General features: G+C 39.8%; 1 protein-coding gene, 1 long non-coding RNA gene and 1 other non-coding gene across 3 annotated transcripts in view; 2 read left to right on the forward strand and 1 right to left on the reverse strand.

The window, feature by feature from the left end:
- Window positions 1-24,015, forward strand: part of LOC129646389 (lymphocyte antigen 75-like) — a 123,500-nt gene that overhangs the window by 94,809 nt on the left and 4,676 nt on the right. Inside the window, exons 35-37 of the mRNA XM_055572456.1 lie at window positions 13,804-13,914; window positions 21,950-22,066; window positions 22,820-22,993. Coding sequence (XP_055428431.1) covers window positions 13,804-13,914; window positions 21,950-22,066; window positions 22,820-22,993 — 402 coding nt within the window. The remainder of the gene's footprint in view (window positions 1-13,803; window positions 13,915-21,949; window positions 22,067-22,819; window positions 22,994-24,015) is intronic.
- On the reverse strand, window positions 6,918-16,676 carry LOC129646393 (uncharacterized). Its single transcript, XR_008711901.1, has 3 exons — window positions 12,681-16,676; window positions 11,041-11,192; window positions 6,918-8,040 (listed from the first exon to the last, which is right to left on the reverse strand). It is a non-coding gene; the product is annotated as an uncharacterized LOC129646393 (long non-coding RNA).
- On the forward strand, window positions 22,645-22,718 carry TRNAE-UUC (transfer RNA glutamic acid (anticodon UUC)). The gene has a single exon. It is a non-coding gene; the product is annotated as a tRNA-Glu (tRNA).

Here is a 24,015-nt window from a genome sequence, read left to right on the forward strand (position 1 = left end):
GATAACTTATTCAGATAAGATGACTGTTCATTTCCCCTGTGTAGTTAGCAGGATGGGAGTCCCCAGAATCGGGAGGTTTGAATATTTAAACACTGAGTACATTTGAAAGGATTTGCTTTGGGTTTGGGTTTAGTATACAAATAGTCTGAGGAATAATGGAAATAAATCAGTTGAGCAAGTCCTTGATACTTTGGCAAAGAGACTGAACCGGGAGAGGCAGGGAGAGTCCAGCAGAAAACCTGGGCTCTGGTCCAATTTTTGGCATTCACTGTGTGCCCATGGCTAAGTCACATCCTTTCTTTGGGCCTCAGTTTCTTTATCAGTAAATGAAGATGGCCCCTACCACCTCTGACTTTCTAAGACTCCTTACAGACCCCTTACAGACCCCTTTGGTCAGATGGTGCAATCACTCCATTTCCAGTTGGACAATCAATAGCATGGAAAAGATTAGACTTGATTTTTTTTAATAGACTAATTTTTGAGCAGTCTTAGGATAAACATTGAGCAGAAAGTACAGAGTTCCCACATACATCCTTATGTTTCGCCACCTTTTTCTTATTATTAGCATCTTGCATTAATGTGGTACATTGGGTAAAATTGATCCAGTTCAGATACTTATTATTCTTAACTAAAGTCCAGAGTTTACATTAAGATTCCTCTTTATGTTGTATATTCTATAGTTTTGACAAATATATAATGATATGTATCTACCATTACAGTATTGTTCAGAACAGTCTTACTGCCCTAAAAGTGCTCTGTGCTCCACCTAGTCATGTCTCCCTTACCACCTCCCTCAACCCTTGACAACCACTGATTTTTTTTTTAACTGATACCACAGTTTTGTCTTTCCAAAATATAAAGTTGAAATAATAGGGTATGTGGGCTTTTCAGACAGGCTTCTTTCACTTAGCAATATGTGTTTAAGTTCATTCCATGGCTTGATAGTTCATTTCTTTCTAGTGTTGAATAATATTTCATTGTGTGGATGTACCACAGTCTATTTATCCAATGACCTACTAAAGAATAGCTTGGCTGCTTCAAATATCTATGTGTAAGTTTTTGTGAATATGTAACATTTCAACCAAGGATAAACACTAAGGAGCATGATCACTGAATCATATGATAAGAGTATATTTAGTTTCCTGAGAAGCTGCCAAACTGTCTTCCAAAGTGGCTGTACCATTTTGCATTCTCACTGGAAATGAATGAGAATTCATTTTGTTCTCTATCTTCTTCAGCATTTGGTGTTGTCAGTGTTTTGGATTTTAAAAGTCATTCTAATAGGTGTACAGTGGTATCTGGTTTAATTTGAAGTTCCCTAGTGACATATGATGTTGAGTGTTTTCATGTACTTTTTGCTATATTTATATATCTTATTTGTTGAAGTGTCTGTCCAACTCATTTGTAAATTTTAACAGTGAGTTGTTTATGTTTGTATTCTTGAGTTTAGACTCAATTTTAAAACACTCTTTTGCTAATGACATGAGACAATGTCAGAGTTTAAACAAGCAGCCTGTGTGACTCTGATTTGTCTGGTTCCAGAGACCCCCGCTATTCGAGTTATAGTTGCATAGCTCATATGTGCAGTAACAAACATGATTGCTGCTGTTTTTCTTAAACAACAGAAATGTATTGTGTCACAGTTTTGGAGGCTAGAAGTTCAGAATCAAAGTATCTAAATTATTCCTTTCAAGGGCTGTCAAGCACAGTTTAAAGACCCCTCATCCAAGAGCTGATGGCAGAAGTTGTCTGATGGCCACAGCCCACTGAGAGAACCTTTGAAAAGGTTTCTGGCTATTGGGTTCAAAGAACAAACACCACTGTAACCAAGTGATCAAAGTTAACATTACCAGTGATAAGACAGAACAACGTGGCCTTCCTGGGCTGGGCATGCCACTTCTGTGGTATTCTTGCCAAAAACCAACCAACCAACAACAACAAAACACAGAAATATAACCTGAATCCTCTGCTTCCAATCTCCCTCAAGAGGAAGGATCAGACAAACCCAAACTAAAGGACGTTCTTCACAGCAACTGGTCAGTACTCGTCAAACTCGTTTCCAGATAAGCAGTGACACAGGACCTGTCCCACAGTAAAGAGACTGAGGACACGTGACATCGCAGCGCAGTGTATGATCTCGGATTGGATTTTAGGACAGAAAATGATCAGAAGGACAACTGATGAAATACGACAAGGGCTGTAGCTTAGCCCACAGTATTAGATCAGTGTTAATATACTGGCTTTGACCATTGCACTGAAGTTACGTACGACGTTAAGATTTAGAGAAAGAAGCCGGCTGAAGCGTTACGGAAATTCTTTGGAAACGTTTTTGAGAAGCTGAATTGATTTCGGTTCAGATGAAGTTTTAAAAAGCAGGGTGAGCCGGGGCGCCGGCCGGAAGGCAGCGCGGGCGTGCTCTCGGCCCGGCCGGGGCGGCTGGTGGGAGGGGTCGGACGGCGGCTCTGCACTTCCGAGAAGCGCGCGCCCGGCCCGCAGCGCCGTCATGCCACGAGCCGCACCTCCCGCTCTTCTGCTGCCGCTGCTGGGCCTCGCCGCCGCCGCCGCCGCCTCCGCGGGTAAGCTGGCCCCCGGCCGCGCCCCCTCCTCGGCCTGGGAGCGGGCGCCCAGAGCAGACCCTCCACCCTCTCCCCGGGCGAGGGCTGCCTCTCGACGGGCAGGTCGCGCTCGCCTGCGCGCCCACCCCAAGCGCCTCCGGAGGCTGGTCATCAGCCCCTCGCCTCTGCGTTCGGTGGGCTCCGTGAGCGCGCCCCGGGGAGGAGAGAGCCCGCAGGGAGGGTCTCTCCGGGGACCCCAGAGCGCCCTTCATTTCCCACCGTCTCCACATCCTTAGCACGGACCCCAGTCGCGGGCAAGGGTCCCCAGACGGGGCTAATTGACAGGAGAGCAGAAAGACTTAAGAGCGCCAGGATGAGCGTAGTTTCACGGCCGTTTGGGGCTGAAAGGGGAAGTGGGGAAGTTAGACTGCGGAGATTTTCCCCAGCTCGGGTGCAGCTGGGGTGGGATGGGAGTGGGAGGAAGCTGACCCTTTTTTTGCTCTCGGCCTTGTTTGTCCATTTGGTTGGTGTTCAAGATGTTGAAACAGGAAAACAGTTCAGCCAAATAACCCCTGAGTGGAAGTGAGAAGAGAACAGGCGAGGCTTGGATTCCACTTAAGACGTGTGATTTAAAAATCTTTAAGTCTAGTCTGCTGTTGTGCAAGTTTCATCTGAAAAATGACTCGTGATTTCCAAAATAAGTTCCGAGGAAGATAGACTCTTCAATATGTTTTGTGTTTTTAAAAAACAAGTTTCTCTTGTAACCGTGTCAAAAATGTTGTTGGGGGAAACTCTGGGAAAAGACTTACATCCAAAACCACTATTGATTGAACAATTCTGGGAATTAAGGAGCAAAATAAAGAAAAACAGAGTGAGTACTTGCATGGGTCTGAATAAATGGATTATGCAAGAGTTTGGCATTTTTTCCCCCTGAATTTCACTGCTCTTTTATAAATTCCTGCTGGAAGCCTGCTGACAGGATCTCAGTGTTGGAGGCAGTGGTAGCATAAGCGGCTCAGAACTTGCTTACAAACTCAGAGCTCCTATCCTGACACCTTTTGCCGACCAGCATTTATGGCCAGTTATGCCATCTGCTGCCTATGGAGGAGCAGAAAGGAGAGTTTCACTCTGTTCAGACTGAGCACATCAAGTTTGTCCAAAACAAGGCTGGACTAGAGATGCTGCCAAGCCCTCTTTATGCACACCCTCATTATGTTTGCCAGTTACATTTAACCGCCTATTTAAGCCACCCTCTGGGTTGCCAAGCCTGGAAGAGTTGATGCTTTCAAACTGTGGTGCTGGAGAAGATTCTTGAGAGTCCCTTGGACAGCAAGGAGATCAAACCAGTTAATCCTAAAGGAAATCAACCCTGAATGTTCATTGAAAGGTCTGATGCTGAAGCTGGAGCTCCAATACTTTGCCTATCTGATGTGAATAGTCAACTCATTAGAAAAGACCCTGATGCTGGGAAAGATTGAAGCCAAAAGGAGAAGGCAGCAGAGGATGAGATAGTTCAATAGCATCACAAACTCAATGGACATGAATTTGAGCAAACTCTGGGAGATAGTGAAGGACACAGAAGCCTGGTGTGCTGCAGTCCATGGATTTGCAGAAGAGTCAGACACGACTGGAGTGACTGAACAACTGAGTTTCTGTGCCTTTGTATGTCAGACTAAGAAAAAAAAATACTTGCCAGATTTCTTTAGAAGCCCATTTCTAGATTTTGATGTCTCTCTTCTTCAGAGAAGCTGTTTTGATCAGCAGTGGAGGACAAGCATTTACCCATCTGGGTCCTTGTACTTCTTAATAGAAATAGGTGAGACCAGATGAGGAATTCAGGCAGGGCTTTACTGGGATTTGAGCTGCAGTGGAGGGGAGCAAAAACAAGTAACAGGTGCCCTTGCTTGCTCCCTAAGCGGGGGTGAGCCGGTCCCTTAAATGGGGTGAGGGTAGGGGCTGACGTAGTCCCAGCCAGAGAAGCGGCTTAGGTGGGCTGCCCACCCCCTTGTGTGTGCAGAGGTCAGGCTCAGTACCCTGCTTTTGCTCCTGGCAGCTCAGAAGTGGCAGTTGGGTTTTGATCTTTTTGTATCTTGTTGCTTCAAGTTTGCCCCAGCTGCCCCTGCTTGCCGTTATTTTTAGTCTCCTGTGTCTTTGTATTCTGCGGCTTGAGGAGACATTTGTCCAGGTGCAAGTACTGCAGCAAAGGGTCTCAGGTCCCAGCCTGTCTCAAAACTGTCTTTGGAAAGTTTTGTCTTTTTTGTTTTGTTTTAATAAGTCCAGTATGGTTACATAGACTTTTTAAGAGCTGAAGAAGTACATGTTGAATAAATTAATGCTGTGAATTAATCAACTTCTCTCAGGAGGTTTTAAGGATTAAATTAGAAGGTGCATGAGTTTGGCGTTAGGTACAGACTGTGTGGGCTTGACTGAATTGCCCAACTCATTGCATTTCAGTTAAAATGGAGATTATGACCATAGGGTGATCATAGGCATTCAGGCAGTACGCCATGTCTAGCACCTATTGGAGGCACTGTGAATCTTGGTTTCCCTTTGTTCTCTTCATACGAAATGAAGGGTAATTATTGCACTTAGATAACATCATGAGTGCAGCTTTATGTGGGTTGATGCGTATAGTAATTGAGCACATTCCCATGCATGCTGGTAACATAGAGCTGAAAACCTGTGTCCATGTTTCATTATCATACTTCACCAATTTATCTAGACAAGATCAGGAATAATATTTTGCTTAGAACTAAGTAAAAAGAACTTTTGAAAGTTATTGTGGAATTTGCCGAATGGCAAGATCTTAACAGGAAAGGTCCTATGGTGTTGCAGAAAACATAAATGTAATATTGAAATGGAAATTATTGTTCTCTGTTATTTTGGATTTTATTAGTATAAATGATGTTATGTTTTTCTTAGCTATTATATTGAAAAATCACAATGAACAAAACATTCTTTAGATACGTGGGTTAGGTGCCATGGCATCCCTTTTAAAAAGTTCTTCTGGAACACCACGTTTTGTATGTAGTAAATGATCAGTGGAGATTCCCTAGAGGCTCAGAGGGTAAAGCATCTGCCTGCAATGCAGGAGACCTGGGTTCGTATATCTTTCCTGGGTCAGTGATTTCCCATGGGGAGCGTGAATATAAGTGAATGTAAGCATGTTAGAGTAAATCCCATTCTGATGGTGGTTACATGGATCAGAATCTAGGTTGCTGCTGCTGCTGCTGCTGCTGCTAAGTCGAGTCAGCTATGTCCGACTCTGTGCGACCCCATAGACGGCAGCCCAACGGGCTCCTCTGTCCCTGGGATTCTCCAGGCAAGAATACTGGAGTGGGTTGCCATTTCCTTCTCCAATGCATGAAAGTGAAAAGTGAAAGTGAAGTTTCTCAGTCGTGTCCAACTCTTAGCGACCCCATGGACTGCAGCCTACCAGGCTCCTCCGTCCATGGGATTCTCCAGGCAAGAGTACTGGAGTGGGGTGCCATTGCCTTCTCCAGAATCTAGGTTACTAATTTTGAATTGCCATAGCCTGCAATACTCTGCCTCCTTCCCTGATGTCACCTCTTACCACCCTTCCTGCCATTCACTCTGTTTATCCACACTGACCTCTGCAGGACTCAGCCACCTTCTGACTCTTCTGCCCAGACCACCCTCCTCTTCCCCATTCCTTGGCCTGGACCCTTCCACGTCCTTCAGATCTGTGTTCACATGTCCTCTCCCCAGACCTTTTCTGAACACCCCACCTTCTCTATAACATCCCTGTGTTTTCTCTTCAGAGCACTCATTTCTCTTGGAATGAATCTTGTTTGTCTTCTTGCTTGTTGCTCCCCTCACCAAGGAAGCTCTGTAACAGCAGAAAATTCACTGTATTGTGGATTTTTGTTTTGTTTTGAAATGTGTCTCTATGCTGTAGTCTAACTTATAATAAAAGGACAAAAAATTTAGGTAAATGGCAGCGGGTCATGGGATTGCAATTTCTTGCAAATTATTTTTACTTTTGCCCTGGAGCTCATCTCATAATTGAATTCAAAGCATTAAGTCACTTTAATCTATTGATGTGACTTATTCTGACCCTTGTGGATAGCACAATGATGTTGCAGCAAAAATTATTTCAGATTGTAAAATTTGAAATGTTAATAAGTGTTTATTTTTCTTCCAATAAAAAAGTTATAATTAGGTATTATTATATATTTTATATATATTATATTATTATTATTATATTAGGACTTCTTTCATTGATAAGCTTTTAAAAATGTACTTAGGTGTTGAAAATTAGTTTTGCAACAGGGTTATCATCCACAATTTTTTTCTGATACATATCAAGTATTTAAGATTATTTTAGATGTTGAGGGCAAATCTTCAGGTTGCATCCATAAGGAAATGGACCAGTAAAGTCCAATGAGAAAGGTGCAGAGAAACACTGCCACCCTTATTCTATGAATAAAAGTCATGACAGCTTTTCTGAGAAAGGACTTGAAGGGAGAAGATGGGGGTCAACATCTTAGAAGCTAGGTTGGGTGACGTTGAGAGGGGACGGAGTGTCAGAGTGGCTGAATTTCCTTAGGATTTAGGGAGATCTTGCAGCCCAGGCCTTCCAGGTTATCAGAGGCCTGGTATACCACATCGTCCTCCATACATAATTAACGTAATAACCAGTGCCTGTTTCTCCCTCTGCCACAGTGGCCCTTGTAGAAGGTAAGTGACTGACCTATATCTTAATGGGAGAAGGACAAAGGTCTTATTGATGAGGAAAAAAAAATACAATCTTGCCTTTCCATTGTTAACGTTCAGAACAAGTATGTCCCAAGGATCACTTCTTCTGCTGTGCCTGGTTCTTTAAAAAAATTAATTACAGGGGAACAGAGAGTTCTATTAGAACTCGCTGGCAATGCAAAATATTCCTGTAGATATACCATCTTATTCTTTTAGCACATGATAATTTTAAGCAGAGGATCTATTTGGAAACTTATTGGAGTTAAGTACAAGCTTTTAAAAGTTTCATCAGGTTCCTAAATCTCTGTAAACACAGTAAATCAATAGAATTATAAAATTATACAATCCATAAAGAGTCCTTTCAGTTCAGTTCAGTTTAGTTGCTCAGTTGTGTCCGACTTTTTGCAACACCATGGACTGCAGCACGCCAGGCTACCCTGTCCATCACTCCTGGAGCTTGCTCAAACTCATGTCCATGGAGTCGGTGATGCCATCCAGCCATCTCATCCTCTGTCGTCCCCTTCTCCTCCTGCCTTCAATCTTTCCCAGCATCAGGGTCTTTTCCAGTGAGTCAGTTCTTCACATCTGGTGGCCAAAATATTGGAGTTTCAGCATCAGTCCTTCCAAGGAATATTCAGGACTGATTTTCTTTAGGATGGACTGGTTGGATCTCCCTGCAGTCCAAGGGTCTCTCAAGAGTCTTCTCCAGCACCACAGTTCAAGAGCATCAAAGAGTCCTTTAGGTGCAACCTATCTTTCAGGACAACTGTGAAAAAGCAAGAGTAACAGAGAAGCACATTGAAGAGAGCATTGTGAGCAGGATATGTTTTTCTTTTGAGCAAAGTATGTTTATTGAAATATATTTTCTAGAAAATATTACAGGTTCTGTAATTGAAAACTTATGCCAATATCCTGGAAGGCAGGTTTTTCATTGTAACAGGATTATAGCAAAGACACTTAAGCATTGAAAATTTAACCTTTCTTTTCTTTTTATTTTTGAGTAATAATTGTCAAAGATTATAATTGTACAATATTAAGAAGTATAGAACAAAACACAATTAGTTTAGCTTTTCTGTAGGTGTGAACCTCAGTAAGTTCTGTCATAAGGGGTATCAGCCTCTATGTGAAAACTCTTCTTAGAGTAAAAATACATTTTTTGAGTAGTGCTTAAGTCTTGTTTCTGGGGCACAGACTCTGGTAGCATGAGAAGAGGGGTTCAGCGCTGACTTAACTGGAGTTACTATTAATACTGAAATAAGCCTGAGGAGAATGCTGTTGGAAGTTTAAAGGATATGAAGTTAACAATTTGTTTTTTACTTTTTTCTGCCTGTAGCTTTTTGGTTTTATTTGTGTGGTTTTTTTTAGTCTTATCAAATATTGCTTATTTAATTATTCAACAAGGGTCTTTGTCAAGTATCATTATCACAATACTCCCATCTCAGAGGCCTGTGTGACCTAGATAAGCATTTGGCTTTTTTTTTTTTTTCCCCAGCACCTTCAGGTCTCTTTTTTATATGTCACCTTTATGATGATCAGCACACGTGAATATATGTTCTTCTTCAAAGGGTAATACAGCCCCTTTTCCAAGGAGATAGGCTACCTGTGGTTCTTGTGCCTAGGGCTTTGACTTGTGCCATATTATGCTCACCATCCAAGCCACGACTAATCAAAATAAGGGTAGTTTCCTAAATCAAAGACTGACTACACTGAGCTAGGTAGCAACCCAAGAGGGTACCTGGTATAAGAACACTAGGAGGTCTATTTGACTGCTAGGAGATTATCCTCGGATTTCTTATTATCCCATGTATCCTTGCAGAAAGTCTCTTATCATTTGGGGTAACCAAAACAAGTCTTTAGTCTTTATAACCAGCAAAGGCCTCTCACACGCTGTATAGTGTAAAGTCCTGTAGAAGTTCAGAGGGGTCAGAGTTTAAGGAAGGTGAAGGAGGGATACCTCACAGAGAACTGACACGTGAGCTGCCACTGAGCAAAAGAATACAGTTTAGTCTATAGATGATTTGGAAATCAGAGTTCATTGTAATCATAAAGCCTAAAAACTATTGGATTGGCCAAAAAGTTTGGTCAGCTTTTTCAGTAAGCTCTTGTGGAAAAAACTGAGTCAACTTTTTGGCCAGTCCAATACAAGTGTACAAAGAAACAATTTATAAATTTCACTTCACTTGGTGTTAATTATATTTTATATACTTAATAGACATGCTTTATTCCATTTAAACAATATTTCAAAAATTATTTTTATATTCTTGAGTTATTTATCATCATTACAAAACCCTATGTGTAGCTTTGACTAGAAATAATACACAAGAGCATTTCTCAGCCCATGGTCCAAGAATTTTCAGTGATATGTAAGGTGTTTCAAGTGGCATTAAATGTGGTAATGGAGTTTGTTTCTATTTCCATTTTTTTAAATTCTGTAAGACTAAAGGAACAGCAACAAAGGAAGCCAGAAGAAAACAGAAGAAAAATACGAAAGTCAAAGTTTGCAATTCACAGTATATGCCCTCCTGACTTTGAATTTGAGTTTCATTCTGGAAATGACTGCTTTTTTTTTTTTTTTTTTTCTCTATCATGTCTTAATACAGAAAACCACAGAAAAACCACACTCCTGCCATCACAGAAAACATGCAATGGCAGGAGTGTGGGGCGGGAGAGACCTGCCTAGTTAACCCTTTCAATGAATACGTGACTCCTCTCATTGTGGTTTTTATGGTGGTCTCTCTACCTGGGATTTCTTCATCTTTCTCCTTTTCCACATGGTAAAGTTATCCTGTGAATTGCAGCTCAAATATTACCTCCTTTCTGAAATGTTTCCTTACTCTTTTTTTGTCTGTGTGTGTGCTTACTCAGCCACGTCCGTCTCTTTGTGACCCCATGAACTGTAGCCTGCCAAGCTCCTTTGTCCATAGGGTTTCCCAGGCAAGAATACTGGAGTGGGTTGTCATTCCCTTCTCCAGGGGATCTCACCGAACCCGGGTCTCCTGCATTGCAGGCAGAGTCTTTACCATCTGAGCCCCAGGGGAGCAAGTTACTTTTTTTCTTCTATAGTCTCATAACATTTAACCTCTCATACCTTTGATATGTATATGTGTCTGACTCTCCTAGCAGCCTGAAGACTTAAGTGTAGGACTCATTCCCCTTTAATCAGAGATCCCCAACCTCCAGGATCTAATGCCTGATGATCTGAGAGGTGGAGCTGATTTAATAATAATAGAAATAAGATGCACAATAAATATAATGCGCTGGAGTGACCCTGAAACCACCCCCCTGACCCCCATACTCCCCTCAGCGCCCCACCCCAGCCTGCCCCAATCTGTGGAAAAATTGCTTTCCACAAAACCAGTCCCTGGTGCCCAAAGGCTGGGGACCACTGTCTTAAATCCTTTTATCCTTACTCCTTGGTGCTAACTATGGTCTCTGATACATGGGAGTTGCTCAGCCAGTGATTGTTTGATGGACGATGGTAGTGACAGCGCAGAAGTGTGAAAGAGGGGATTCTGCTTCTGACTCTAGTTAAGTGGGACTCCACTAACACTCCCCCCAAAAACAACTGGAAAATCTAGATGAAATTCTGTAATAACAGTATTTGCAGGCATCAGAGAGCTGTTCAGGCAGCTTGTTGACGTGAGCCCACTATCCTGTGTATTACTTTTCCCTTTAGAATTGTCCACATTTTAAGGAGCTAAAAAGAGAGCAGAGTTTTTGGCATTCTCACGGTATTAATGAGACAAAAGTTTGAGTTTTTACTTACCAAAGAGGAGGGACGCTAGCCAATCTCCAGGCTTCACTTGGAATCCATGGATATTGGGCCTCACAGAGATTTTAACAGCTCCCTCAGGTGGAATCAACCCTTGATTGTATTTAAATAATCTTCAGTATGCCAGCTGCGTGCCAGGATCCTTTCTAGGGGAGAATGACATCATCTCGAGCCTCCGCATTTTTTTTTATTTTAAATATAAAATACCAGATACTGTGAAATTTTTCCTGCACAGTATCTGGTATTTGATATTTTAAAAAGAAAACAAAAACTACCAGGCATAACAAGAAACAGGCCAAAGCTGGGAAAATAAAAACAGACCAATAGATAATCCAGAAATTAGAGTTTTCAAAAATGAACTTTAAAATAACTGTAATAAGTTCGAGAATGTTTATAAGGTTGAGAATTTCACCAGAGACTCAGAATCTATAAAAGTACAAACAAATGGAAATTGTGTAACTGAAAAATAGCTGACATTATGAACTCAGTAGTTAGGTTTAACAGCAGATTTGTTAAAAATTGAAGAGTAGACTGTATATGTGCGTGCTTAGTTGCTCAGAGAAGGCAATAGCATCCCACTCCAGTACTCTTGTCTGGAAAATCCCATGGATGGCGGAGCCTGGTAGGCTGTAGTCCATGGGGTCGCTAAGAGTTGGACACGACTGAGTGACTTCACTTTCACTTTTCCCTTTCACGCATTGGAGAAGGAAATGGCGGCCCACTCCAGTGTTCTTGCCTGGAGAACCCCAGGGACCGGGAAGCCTGGTGGGCTTCCGTCTATGGGGTCACACAGAGTCAGACACGACTGAAGCGACTTAGCCACAGCAGCAGCAGCCAGTACTCTTGCCTGGAAAATCCCATGGATGGAGGAGCCTGGTAGGCTGTAGTCCATGGGGTCCCTGAGAGTCGGATGCGACTGAGAAACTTCACTTTCATTTTCATGCATTGGAGAAGGAAATGGCAACCCACTCCACTGTTCTTGCCTGGAGAATCCCAGGGACAGGGGAGCTTGGTGGGCTGCTGTCTATGGGGTCGCACAGAGTCGGACATGACTGAAGTGACTTAGCAGTAGCAGCTTAGTTGCTAAGTTGTTTCTGACTCTTGCAACCCCATGGACTGTAGCCTGTCAGGCTCCTCTGTCCATGGGATTTCCCAGGCAAGAAAACTAGAGTTGGTGGCCATTTCCTTCTCCAAGGGATCTTCCCAACCTGGGATTGAACCCAAGTCTCCTGTATCTTCTGCATCACAGGCAGATTCTTTACCACTGAGCCACTGGGAAAGCCCAAAGAGTAGGTTAGTACACCCTAAAGAACAAGATTATGATATGGAGCTCCAAAGGCATTAAAATAGAAAGGAACAAAGTGAACATATTGAACATGCGAAATCTAACATCTATGTACTTTGAGTCCCAAAAATGGGGGAGAAAGAGAGTGGAAAAGCATTATTAAAAGTGATGATAATGGCCAAGAACTTTGCAAAAGTGAGCAATGAAAATAAAGCCACAGATTCGATAGTTGTGCTGCATTCTTCAGTTCAGTTCAGTAGCTCAGTCATGTCCGACTCTTGACCCCATGAATCGCAGCACGCCAGGCCTCCCTGTCCATTACCAACTCCCGGAGTTCACTCAGACTCACGTCCATCGAGTCAGTGATGCCATCCAGCCATCTCAGCCTCTGTCGTCCCCTTCTCCTCCTGCCCCCAATCCCTCCCAGCATCAGAGTCTTTTCCAATGAGTCAACTCTTCGTATGAGGTGGCCAAAGTACTGGAGTTTCAGCTTCAGCATCATTCCCTCCAAAGAAACCCCAGGGCTGATATCCTTCAGAATGGACTGGTTGGATCTCCTTGCAGTCCAAGGGACTCTCAAGAGTCTTCTCCAACACCACAGTTCAAAAGCATCAATTCTTCAGTGCTCAGCTTTCTTCACAGGATTCAAAAAAATACTAGAGATACCACTGTCAGACTACTAAAAATCAAAGACAAATAAAATCTTGAAAGCAGCCACCAAAGAGCAACCATCAGACTGACATTTGATTTCTCAATAGGAATGATAGAAGCCAAAACAGTAAAATTACATCTTCAATGAAAAATAAGCTTCCTTTCAAGAATTTTTTATTTTCAAAAATATCTAAATGGGAAGAAAATATAAAGACATTTCCAGAAAATCACAAATTGAGGGAATTTGTAGTAGACCTACCCTTAAAGAAACACTAAAGGGGTTTATTCAGGCAGACAGAAAATTATTCAAATAAGTAATTCAAATATATAAAAATGAAAAGCAACAGAGAAGGTACATACGTGTTTAAACAAACATTGACCATGCAAAATAGTAATAGAACAGTAGCACAAAGGGAGGGAAGTTAAATTATTGTAAGATCCTAGAGTTGTCTAGGAAATGGTAAAAGTACTAATTTTATTTTCAGTACTAATAAATCAAGATTGCATGGTGTAATTTTCAGGGTACCCACTATAGGAAAAAAATTAAAGAATATATACTTACTAAGCTAAAAGAAAAATAGAATATAAAATTGTTTAATAATCCAAAAAGACAACAAGGGAAGAAAAAGAACATAAATCAAGTAGGACAGATAGAAAACAGTGAGGTGGTAGATATAAACCCAAAGGTGTCGATAACTATATTAAATGCTAATGGAAATAGCCATTCTTTTTTCTATGAAAATTTAATATCTCATATCTCTAGGAGTTCATGAAATTCTCATTTTCAAGTTATTTAACCGTGTTTCTCTTTTTCCACATAGACTGTCCTTCATCCACCTGGGTTCAGTTCCAAGACAGTTGCTACATTTTTCTTCAAGAAGCCATCAAAGTTGAAAGCATAGAGGATGTCAGAAATCAGTGTACTAATCACGGTAAGGAGTTTATTCTATTTTGTTTTTTCACAGATCAGTAAAGAATGTTCACTAATTTCTTTAAAAAATGGTTTGTTGTGTCTTACTTTTTACCTTTGGTCCTTGTAACAACTTTTATTCTATGATATGCAAGACAGGCAGTGGAATTGGGGTAAACTCTTGAGTTGGAAGTCAGTTGTTGGACAACACTGCTTAAAGCAGTGACAAGAGCAGTGTGTATTTGATGTGAGTACTCTGTGTCAGGCACTGTTCTTAAGCACTTAATACACTTTTACTGGCTTTAATTATTGCAGCAAACCTACCAGGAAGTTTATTATTTGCCTTCTTTTATCAAGAGAATAAAACTAGTTCAATTATTTGTTCAAGGTTGAATAGGAAATAATTGGCAGAGCCAAGATTCATACCAGGGATTGTGTGATTTTAGGAACAGTGTTCTTAATCACTCTTTCTGCCCTGAAAGTACTGTTTCAGGCATGCAGTGTGGGCAGAAGTCAGATCACATGGTATTGTGACACATGGTATGAAAGAACCTGTTGTTGTTTAGTCGCTAAGTTGTGTCCCACTCTTTTGTGACCCCATTTCATTCTCCAGGGGATCTTCCCGACCCAGGGATAGAACCCGAGTCTCCTTCTTTGGCAGGGGGATTCTGTATACTGTTAAATAAAAATAAGAAAAAGGCTATTTGCTGCACGATTTGCTCAGTGTTCTCTGGGAAATATAATTTCACATTATGAAATATTTTAAATAAAATGTCATTTTTTAAAAAAGCTGAGCTTGAGTGTTCTTTATATATTTGGCTGTTTGGCCCAGAGGGCACCCTTGTGGAGCCTCTAATTGTGATACTTGTCCGTCAGCCCAAAGTAAAACTATAGTGTCAATTAACATCTTTTTCAAGTGAGATACCTGTGATGGTGACATGAGAGTCCTTGATTATTTAAAAGTGCTTTTTATTATTGTGTGAGATCTAAAAATCTCTTGATTATTTCACTAAATTTTCTCTTAAGCACATTCATAACACCAGCATTTAAAAGTACCCTTTATTAGGAGTTCCCCAGCAGTCCAGTGGTTAAGACTCTGTGCTCCCAATGCAGGAGACAGAGGTTCAATCCCTCTGCCAATCCCATGGCCAAAAAAAAAAAAAAAATTAAAATGCTCTTTACCTAAAAAACACAATTCTGACAACCTACCAATATAACATTTTGGAACAATATCAAATTGCTTTAGGGTGCTTTAATTAAAATCATATTCACTTATTACAGAAGGAATAAATGTAAGCATAGGAGTTTTAAATCCTAAGACATGCCAATACTACTCAATACATATTTATTGTTTTTCTTAGGAATAAATGTAGGCATAGCAGTTTTAAATCCTATGAAGTGCCGTGGAACCCTCAATACATATTTATCATTTTTCTTACTTGCTAAATGGTGTTGAACATTGGCTCTTTGAAGACAAGACATTTCCAACATGCCAATATGGTTTCACTCCAAGGAAATGGAATAATAGGAATTTTGCCGGTCTTACAAGATTTTTAAGTGGTGTTTTCTCCCACAACTATTTTCTGTCTCTCTTTAAAAAGCCATATTGGGTATACTTAGACAAAAACACAGATTTCAAGAAACAGATTATATTGGAGGCTCAGAGCCAAGACATGTTCTGTACTCCTGTTAGTTTGTATGAACCACATCATTAGATTTCATTGTCCAGCTTTGATATTTATGTTCAGCAGTTAAGCAACCACATTCACTACAGAGGTATAGCTTTTACTTGTTGACTGACTTCCTCTGCAGTCAACTAAACGAAGTTAATTGTATTTGCTGTTTTTCTTTAGTAAATGAAGCAAAACGAAATTGAAAACACCCAGCAACTTTGAGGCCTGATTTTTGATTACTTATTTTGAAGTCCGTTAACTATTTGTTCAAAGCAAAGTAGCCATTTAGGGATTTTAAATTGTTAGATACAAATTTGCTTATAAAGTTGATTTTATATCTAAATAAAAATGTCTTTATCCCAGTTAAAAATTTATAAATTGTTTGTCTTATGTGAATTTTTAAATTTCTTATACATTTTTGATAATGTCATCATTTATTTGATAAATCCTCTATATTTGCTTCCACTATAGAAATACCCATTTTATTGATAAATCAGAAAATTAGCAAAAATTAATATCACCATTACTTTTTTTGCCTAGGGTAGTGTTTAGAACAGTAGGTGGTTTGTAACAGTAGGTAAACATGAATTCAGTGTTTGCTATATATGAAGAAGGAAAAGAAGAATACAAGAATATTTACATTTGGATTTATCAAGTCTTCACATATTGTAGGACTATAAGTCCTATCTTAAACCTATATTTATGGGTATAGAAAATAAGTGACTTGTTATTTTTTGGACTGCTAAGAGTTATATATAGAAATAGTCCCAGTGCTCTATGCTAGTTTACTTGATGTTACTTTTATTATACTTATTTGGGGTACTGTTATCATTTATATAGGAAAATAACTGTGAGAGCCTAAAATTTTTCTTATTTTGCAACATTTACTTTTTTACATTTACCTTTGATTTAGCTATTTTCTTGTAATAGAACCAATAAGTATTTTCAGTCTTTCCTTTTTGTGATTTGTGTATAAGCTATGTTGCTGCTACTGCTACTGCTAAGTCGCTTCAGCCATGTCTGACTCTGTGCAACTGCATAGATGGCGGCCCACCAGGCACCTCCATCCCTGGGATTCTCCAGGCAAGAACACTGGAATGGGTTGCCATTTCCTTCTCCAATGCATGAAAGTGAAAAGTGAAAGTGAAGTCGCTCAGTCGTGTCCAACTCTTAGTGACCCCATGGACTGCAGCCCACCAGGCTCCTCCGTCCATGGGATTTTCCAGGCAAGAGTACTGGAGTGGGTCGCCATAAGCTATGTTAGTAGCCATTAAAAGAATGAAAGACCCAAATTACATCTCAGTGGCACCCCAGTCCAGTACTCTTGCCTGGAAAATCCCATGGACGGAGGAGCCTGGTAGGCTGCAGACCATGGGGTTGCGAAGAGTCGGACACGACAGAGCGACTTCACTTTCACTTTTCCCTTTCATGCATTGGAGAAGGAAATGGCAACCCACTCCAGTGTTTTTGCCTGGAGAATCCCAGGGACGGGGGAGCCTGGTGGGCCACCATCTATGGGGTCGCACAAAGTCGGACACGACTGAAGCAACTTAGCAGCAGGTAGCATTACTGGTTATGCATTAAAAAAACTTCTTTTTTTGCTTGAGTACATGCATTCTTCAGGGACTTACGCTGTCATTCGTTAAAGAAGATGAGTGTGTCTTTTTTGCCTGACATAGTAGTTTAAGTTTGTGCAGTATTTACTTAAATTGCACTGTTAAAAATCATTCACGTTCCATTGGCTGACACAAGGTCAGAGAAAAGAATGAAAATCTCATCTCTGAACACTTAGGCCTAAACTATAACCTAGTTAAATATTTCTCTTGAGAATTTTTTCTAAAATGGCACTTTGGTTACATTTCATAAATTAGTACAAGTAAATTTGGTACTAGTAGGGTAAAACAGATTAAAAGTGTACGTGACATTTAACAAACAGGAGGTGATAACAGAATTGATAAAAAAAAAAAAATCCTAGAATTTTTAACAATGGAGCTGTGACTGAGAAAGAAAACCTTGCTAAATTCTAGCTTTGGACCAAAGCATTGAGTATTTTAAAGGTCAGTCTTATTTTTTTCTTTTCAAGTTCTTTCTTAATTACACAAATGCACAGTCGCTATATAGAAAAACATATGCAAATATTTTAAAAATAAAAGAAAATTACCCTAAATTGTATCATCCTGACTGAACACACACAAGGAAATGTAATGACTGTAACATTTTGCTAAGTATCTTTCTATACTTCCAAACCCCTAGGCAGATATATTTTAGTAAATGATACATACATATATCTATGTGCTAACTCACTTAAGTCGTGTCCAACTCTTTGTGACCCTATGGACTGTAGCCTGCCAGGCTTCTCTGTCCATGGAATTCTCTAGGCTGCAGTGGGTTGCCATTTTCTACTCCAGGTCATTTTCCTGACCCAGGGATCAAACCTGCATCTCTTACGTCTCTTGCATTGGCAGGCAAATTCTTTACCACTAGCACCCCCTGGGAAGCCCATGTTGCGACCCCACGGACTGCAGCATGCCAGGCTTCCCTGTCTTTCACGATCTCCCGGAGCATGCTCAAACTCATGTCCATTGAGTTGGTGATGCCACCCAACCATCTCATTCTCTGTCGCCTCCTTCTCCTCCTGCCTTCAATCTTTGCCAGCATCAGGGTCTTTTCCAATGAGTCAACTTTTTGTATCAGGTGGCTAAAATATTGGAGCTTCAGCTTCAGCATCAGTCCTTCTAATGAATATTCAGGGTTGATTTCTTTTAGGATAGACTGATTTGATCTCCTTGCTGTCCACTCAGCTTTCTTTATGGTCCTGTTCTCACATCATACATGACTACTATAATATACATTCCATATGTGTTGTATGTATATATGTACATATGTGTATATATATGTCTATATACATATAGAGGGATTATATTAAGCAAACTGTTCCATAATCTGTATTTCCCTTAAAAACATCTTTCCATAGCAGTAAATATAGAATGTATATTTCCTAATAACTGCATGATACTTCTCTATATGGATATGCCTTTGTTGTTCAGTTGCTCAGTCATGTCTGACTCTTTGCGACCCCATGGACTGCAGCACGCCAGACTTCCCTGTCCTTCACCATCTCCTGGAGCTTGCTAAAACTCATGTCCATTGAGTCAGTGATGCCATCCAACCATCTCATCCTCTGGCGTTCCCTTCTCCTGCCTTCAGTCTTTCCCAGCATCAGGGTCTTTTCCAGTGAGTCAGCTCTTCACATCAGGTGGCCTAAGTGATTGGAGCTTCAGCTTCAGCATCAGTCCTAATGAACATTCAGGATTGACTTCAAGATTGACTAGTTTGATCTTGCTGTCCAGCAGTCTCTCAAGAGTCTTCTCCAACACCACAGTTCCAAAGCATCAATTCTTCAGATATGCCATAATTGATTTAATTCTCTAATATTCGTTATTAAATTATTTCCAATATTCTAATGTCATAAATGTGATGAATATTAATGACTGTGCCTATTTGAGCAAAACCAGTGATTGTCTTAGCTTAAATTGTTCAGGATTGCTGGGTCAAAGATGTGTACTTTTATTTAGGGCTTTCCATACATCTTGCAAAATTGTATCCAAAAAGGTTTTTAACTAATTTTTCTCCAACTATCCACTTATGAGTTTCTATTTTTCTCCATTCTAAGTCAGCACTGTTTAATCTACACTTCTGAAACTGCTTAATTTTCACTCCTTTACTAGTGAAATTGCATATTAACACATTTATTGTGGTATATTTCCCTTTGTGAGGATGATTTTTTTTAAATTGAAGTAGTCAATGTACAATATTAAGCAAGTTTTTATTCCATTTTAGTTACTATAAAATATTAGCTATATCCAGTGTTGTACAATATGTCCTTGTAGCTTATTTTATACATAATAGTACCTCTTAATCCCTACCCCTATATTGCCCGTGACTCTTTCCCTCTCCCTACTGTCAACCACTAGCTTTGTTCTCTATATTTGTGTCTATTGCCTTTTAAACAGTCTGAGACAATGTTTTTCCCCTTTTTTATTCATAATAGAGCTAGTCTGCCTAGTTTGTGATTTTCTTCTTTAACATAATATGGTATGTTTGGGGAGAGATTTTAAGTCCTATAATTTTCTTTTTCTTATAGTTACATTTATTAAGCTTCTTTTAAAAGATGTAAAAGTAATCATCTGATACAAATTTTTCTTACCACATCATGAGCTAAAAGCACTTTCTTATCTCCAGTTATCCTACCAAAAAATTATGGATTTTTAGAGTCGTCATAAATAGCCTAGTAAGTTTCCTATAATTCTCGGTGGCAGCATCAGTGTCACCTGGGAACTGGGTTGGAATGTAAATTCTCAGTCTCCATTGTTACTCCAACTAGATCAGAAACTCTGGTGTAGGACCTAACACTTAAACAAGCCCTCTGTAGGTGATTCTGAAAATGAGTGTTAGTTGCTCAGTCATGTTCGACTCTTTGCCATTCCATGGACTGCAGCCCGCCCTGCTCCTCTGTGCATGGCATTCTCCAAGTAAGAATACTGGAGTGGGTTGCCATTCCCTTCTCCAGGGGATCTTCCTGACCCAAGGATCAAACCCACGTCTCTTGCCTTGCACACAGATTCTTTACCAGGGAAGCCGCGTAGGTGATTCTAGTGCACACTATAGTTGTGCTTCTCTGATAAGTTTAGTTGGTAAAGAACCTGCCTGCAATGTAGGAGACCCTGGTTTGATCCCTGGGTTGGGAAGATCCCTTCGAGAAGGGAAAGGCTACCCACTCCAGTATTCTGACCTGAGTCCATGGGGTCCCAAAGAGTTGGATGCCACTGAGTTACTTTCACTTTCACAGTTGGAGAGCCACTGATCCAAGACAACATTCTGAAGTTTTCAGGAGTCTTTTTTCAAGTCAGGATAATTTGGGAAGAATTTAATAGTAGAAAAGACTTCCTTATCTCTCTATGTAGTATTTGAATTAGTTGTAGTACCCAAAACTTCCATGATAACTTAAAAAATGTATAGGATCAATGACTTCTCCTTGGAAAATCAAGAAAATTTAAACTTGTAAAATTACTGAGACTGGAAAGTCATGTTTCTTAGGAACATTTTGATGCTAATTGCTTACTTAGCTGAGTACAGCTGAAAGGATGTATATTCCCCAGGAGTTAGATGTACCTTCCCCACCAGATTTCTGGTTGCTATAAGCTTTGATGTCATTATTTTCACTTACAAGAAGTCATACAATATCATGAGAGAAACTAACTCCATTAGTGTTTTCTCCTAAGTAGTATCCAATTAAAACAGTGGAAAGAGTTTTTTAATTTGCAAGAGCATCTTTCTTGGGTTAAGAAATAAGGTTAAATATATCTGGGAAAAAGTGAAATGCTCATATTTTATAGTGTATGTAGAATGTAGATTAAAAGGATAAAAAAATATTTGTGAGACATGATATATATATGTGTGTGTGTGTGTATGTGTGTGTGTGTGTATATATATATATATGACTGCTGCTCTTGAACCAGGTGAGTGTCTCCCAGGAAAAATTAGCTATCCACTGAGAACAAGAAATAAGCACCTCCTTTATCACTTTCCCTAAGCAGGAGTTTTCTAAGGATGACCACAGAGGAAAATACAGGAAGGGGTAGGCTTCAGGCAGCAGGCAGAGTGGTCAGTTAAGTGAGGCAGGTCAGTAACTGCTTGTTACTTGAACTTTGTTAGATCTTGGGACTGTTCTGGCAAGTTGCCCTGGGACTTTTCAGCTCTCCTCATCGTCAGAGCTGCTGCTCCCTGTAAATGTGAATTGAGGGCAGGAGGGGCCATGAAAACTAGAGAAAGGGATAGTAAAGAGTTGAGAGTTGCAGGAAGTATGTTTTCCTGCTTAAGCCTTCCTATGATTTTCCGTTTCCATGTTGTTTATGAGATTACTAACCTTAGGTGAATGAAATAAAAGGTATGATTCAGTTTATCATATTATCATTTTACTTTTCTCATGAGTCTATATTTTCAGGAATGCATGACATTTCCAAGCTAATTTTTTTTTTTTAAAAAAAGGGTGTAGAAGTATATGCGGGACATGTTAGATGGTTCAGTGGTAAAGAATCCACCTGCAATGCAGGAGACAGGAGATGTGGGTTCAATCCCTGGTTTGAGACTATCCCCTGGAGAAGGAAATGGCAACTCACTCCAGTATTCTTGCCTTAAAAATTTCACGGACAGAGAAGTCTGGTAGGCTAGTCCATGGGGCTGCAAAAGGTTGGACATGACTTAGCAACCAAACGACAATAACAAAAGTATATGTAGTATAGTAATGTATAATCTGTATATGCTTCATGTGATTTTCATTGATTTGGAGAACATGCTGACTTCCTCTCCCTAAAATAATTTCAGGAGCAGACATGATAAGCATACATAATGAGGAAGAAAATGCTTTTATACTGGATACTTTGAAAAAGCAATGGAAAGACCCAGCTGATATCTTATTAGGCATGTTTTTTGACACAGATGGTAAGTGATATTTACACTTATGTTCTTTCTTAATGTTAGTAGTAACTTTTAGATGCTTCATTTCTCTAGTTCAAGTTGGTCTTTCCTGCAGCTTCCAGGTACCGTATTTTCAGTATGCGCTCATGTACCACAGCTTTTCACTGAACAGCTCAATGTGTGTCCCATATGAGAGCTAAAGTTGTTTCTTTCATCTGGATTAAAATATGATACTAGACTCAGTATTTCTGTAATATGGTAGAGTAATATTGGTAGTAGTATCAACAATGGGATAGAAAACTATCAAGGTAGTATTATAGAAAGGTAGAAATGTATCTATTGTCACTATTGAAAATAAAAAGTACATCTATAACTTTTCAAAATCAAATGCAATTACTAAGGTTACCATTAATATTTTACCTATTATTTCTCCATGAAAATTATATATGTTTAATAAAAAATGGGATCTTCTTCAGAACCTTCTTGAACTAGTATCTCTTGTCTGTGTATAGGATATGTTCTTCCAGTTTAAGTCCTACAATCAGAAGTTTAGATCAAACATACCTTAGTAACTTCCCACCTTTAAATCTAGACCCAAGAAATCCCTGGTGGTCCAGTGGTTAGGACTCCACACTTTCAATGCTGAGGGCCTGGGTTCAATCCCCTGGTCAGGGAATGGAGATCCCACAAGCCATAATCAAAAAATAAAAATAGAGCTACTCTTTTCTTTAACACATTTTATACTGTCATAATGTTAAAATATTCCTTAACTGACAGATGCCAGTTTCAAGTGGTTTGATAACTCAAATATGACATTTAATAAGTGGTCAGACCAAGATGATGGCGAGGAGCTAGTTGACACCTGTGCCTTTTTGCACACCAAGACAGGTGATTGGAAAAAAGGAAACTGTGAAGTTTCTTCTGTGGAAGGAACCCTTTGTAAAGCAGCTAGTAAGTATAACTGAAGGTCTTTTTCCATTCTAAGGGTGGGGAAAGCAGGGCTGGTTTTTAAGTAACTTTGAATTGTGTGCCTCAATAAATACAGCAAGTAAGATTTCAGAAGATGATTAGGTTGGTTTGTGCCCAAAACTCTAGGAAGGCAAATATGTAATCCTATTACATTAGAGGTAGGACCAGATCACGTGAATCAGGCATACTTTTATTCTCTCTGCTTATTCTTAGAGCTAGTAAGAAGTCAAAATTTTCTTATGCTGTTCAAAGGAATTATCATAGCTTCTTTGATGTAATTTGATTAAACAGTGGAAGTGGTGAAGAATAAGAGTTAATTCCAAAATTCTAGTTAGTTTACAAAGAATTTGATTCAGTACAAGGACATCCTTGATTAGGCAAAGAAAAATTATATCATAGTTTGTAATTCTGGACCAAGATATAAGTTTTCTTCTTATGCATCACAATGCTTTCTAATGAACAGAACTGTCCTGTCCCACAATATTTTCGTATTATTGTTAAACATTAGATGATTTGTTCTTTTACATTTCTAAATAGAAATAACTGTTTTCTCACTAAAGTCATTTAAATTTCAAAATACGATTTTAGGATGCTTGAAGCAAGACAGAAACAGCCATTTCCCCACGTTGCATCCTTAATATTCCCCCCTTCTACTCGAACTGCAAACCAAAACTATACATCTGACTCTGATTATTTCTTTTCTTTGAATCTGGAATCACATACAATTTTAACTTGCTTCAGCAGGGTTTTTGACTAAATCACTCACACTTTTATGGTCATAGCATTCAACTTCCAGTTGGGATTTTTTAAATGTTGGTTCTTTTCATATACTGTGCTTCAGGTCAGTTCAGTTCAGTCACTCAGTTGTGTCCAACTCTTTGCGACCCCATGGACTACAGCACGCCAGGCCTTCCTGTCCATCACCAACTCCCGGAGTCCACCCAAACCCATGTCCATTGAGTTGGTGATGCCATCCAACCATCTCATCCTCTGTTGTCCCCTTC

The sequence above is a fragment of the Bubalus kerabau genome, chromosome 3 (genome assembly GCF_029407905.1).
Source record: "Bubalus kerabau isolate K-KA32 ecotype Philippines breed swamp buffalo chromosome 3, PCC_UOA_SB_1v2, whole genome shotgun sequence".
NCBI classification, from domain to species: Eukaryota; Metazoa; Chordata; class Mammalia; order Artiodactyla; family Bovidae; genus Bubalus; species Bubalus kerabau.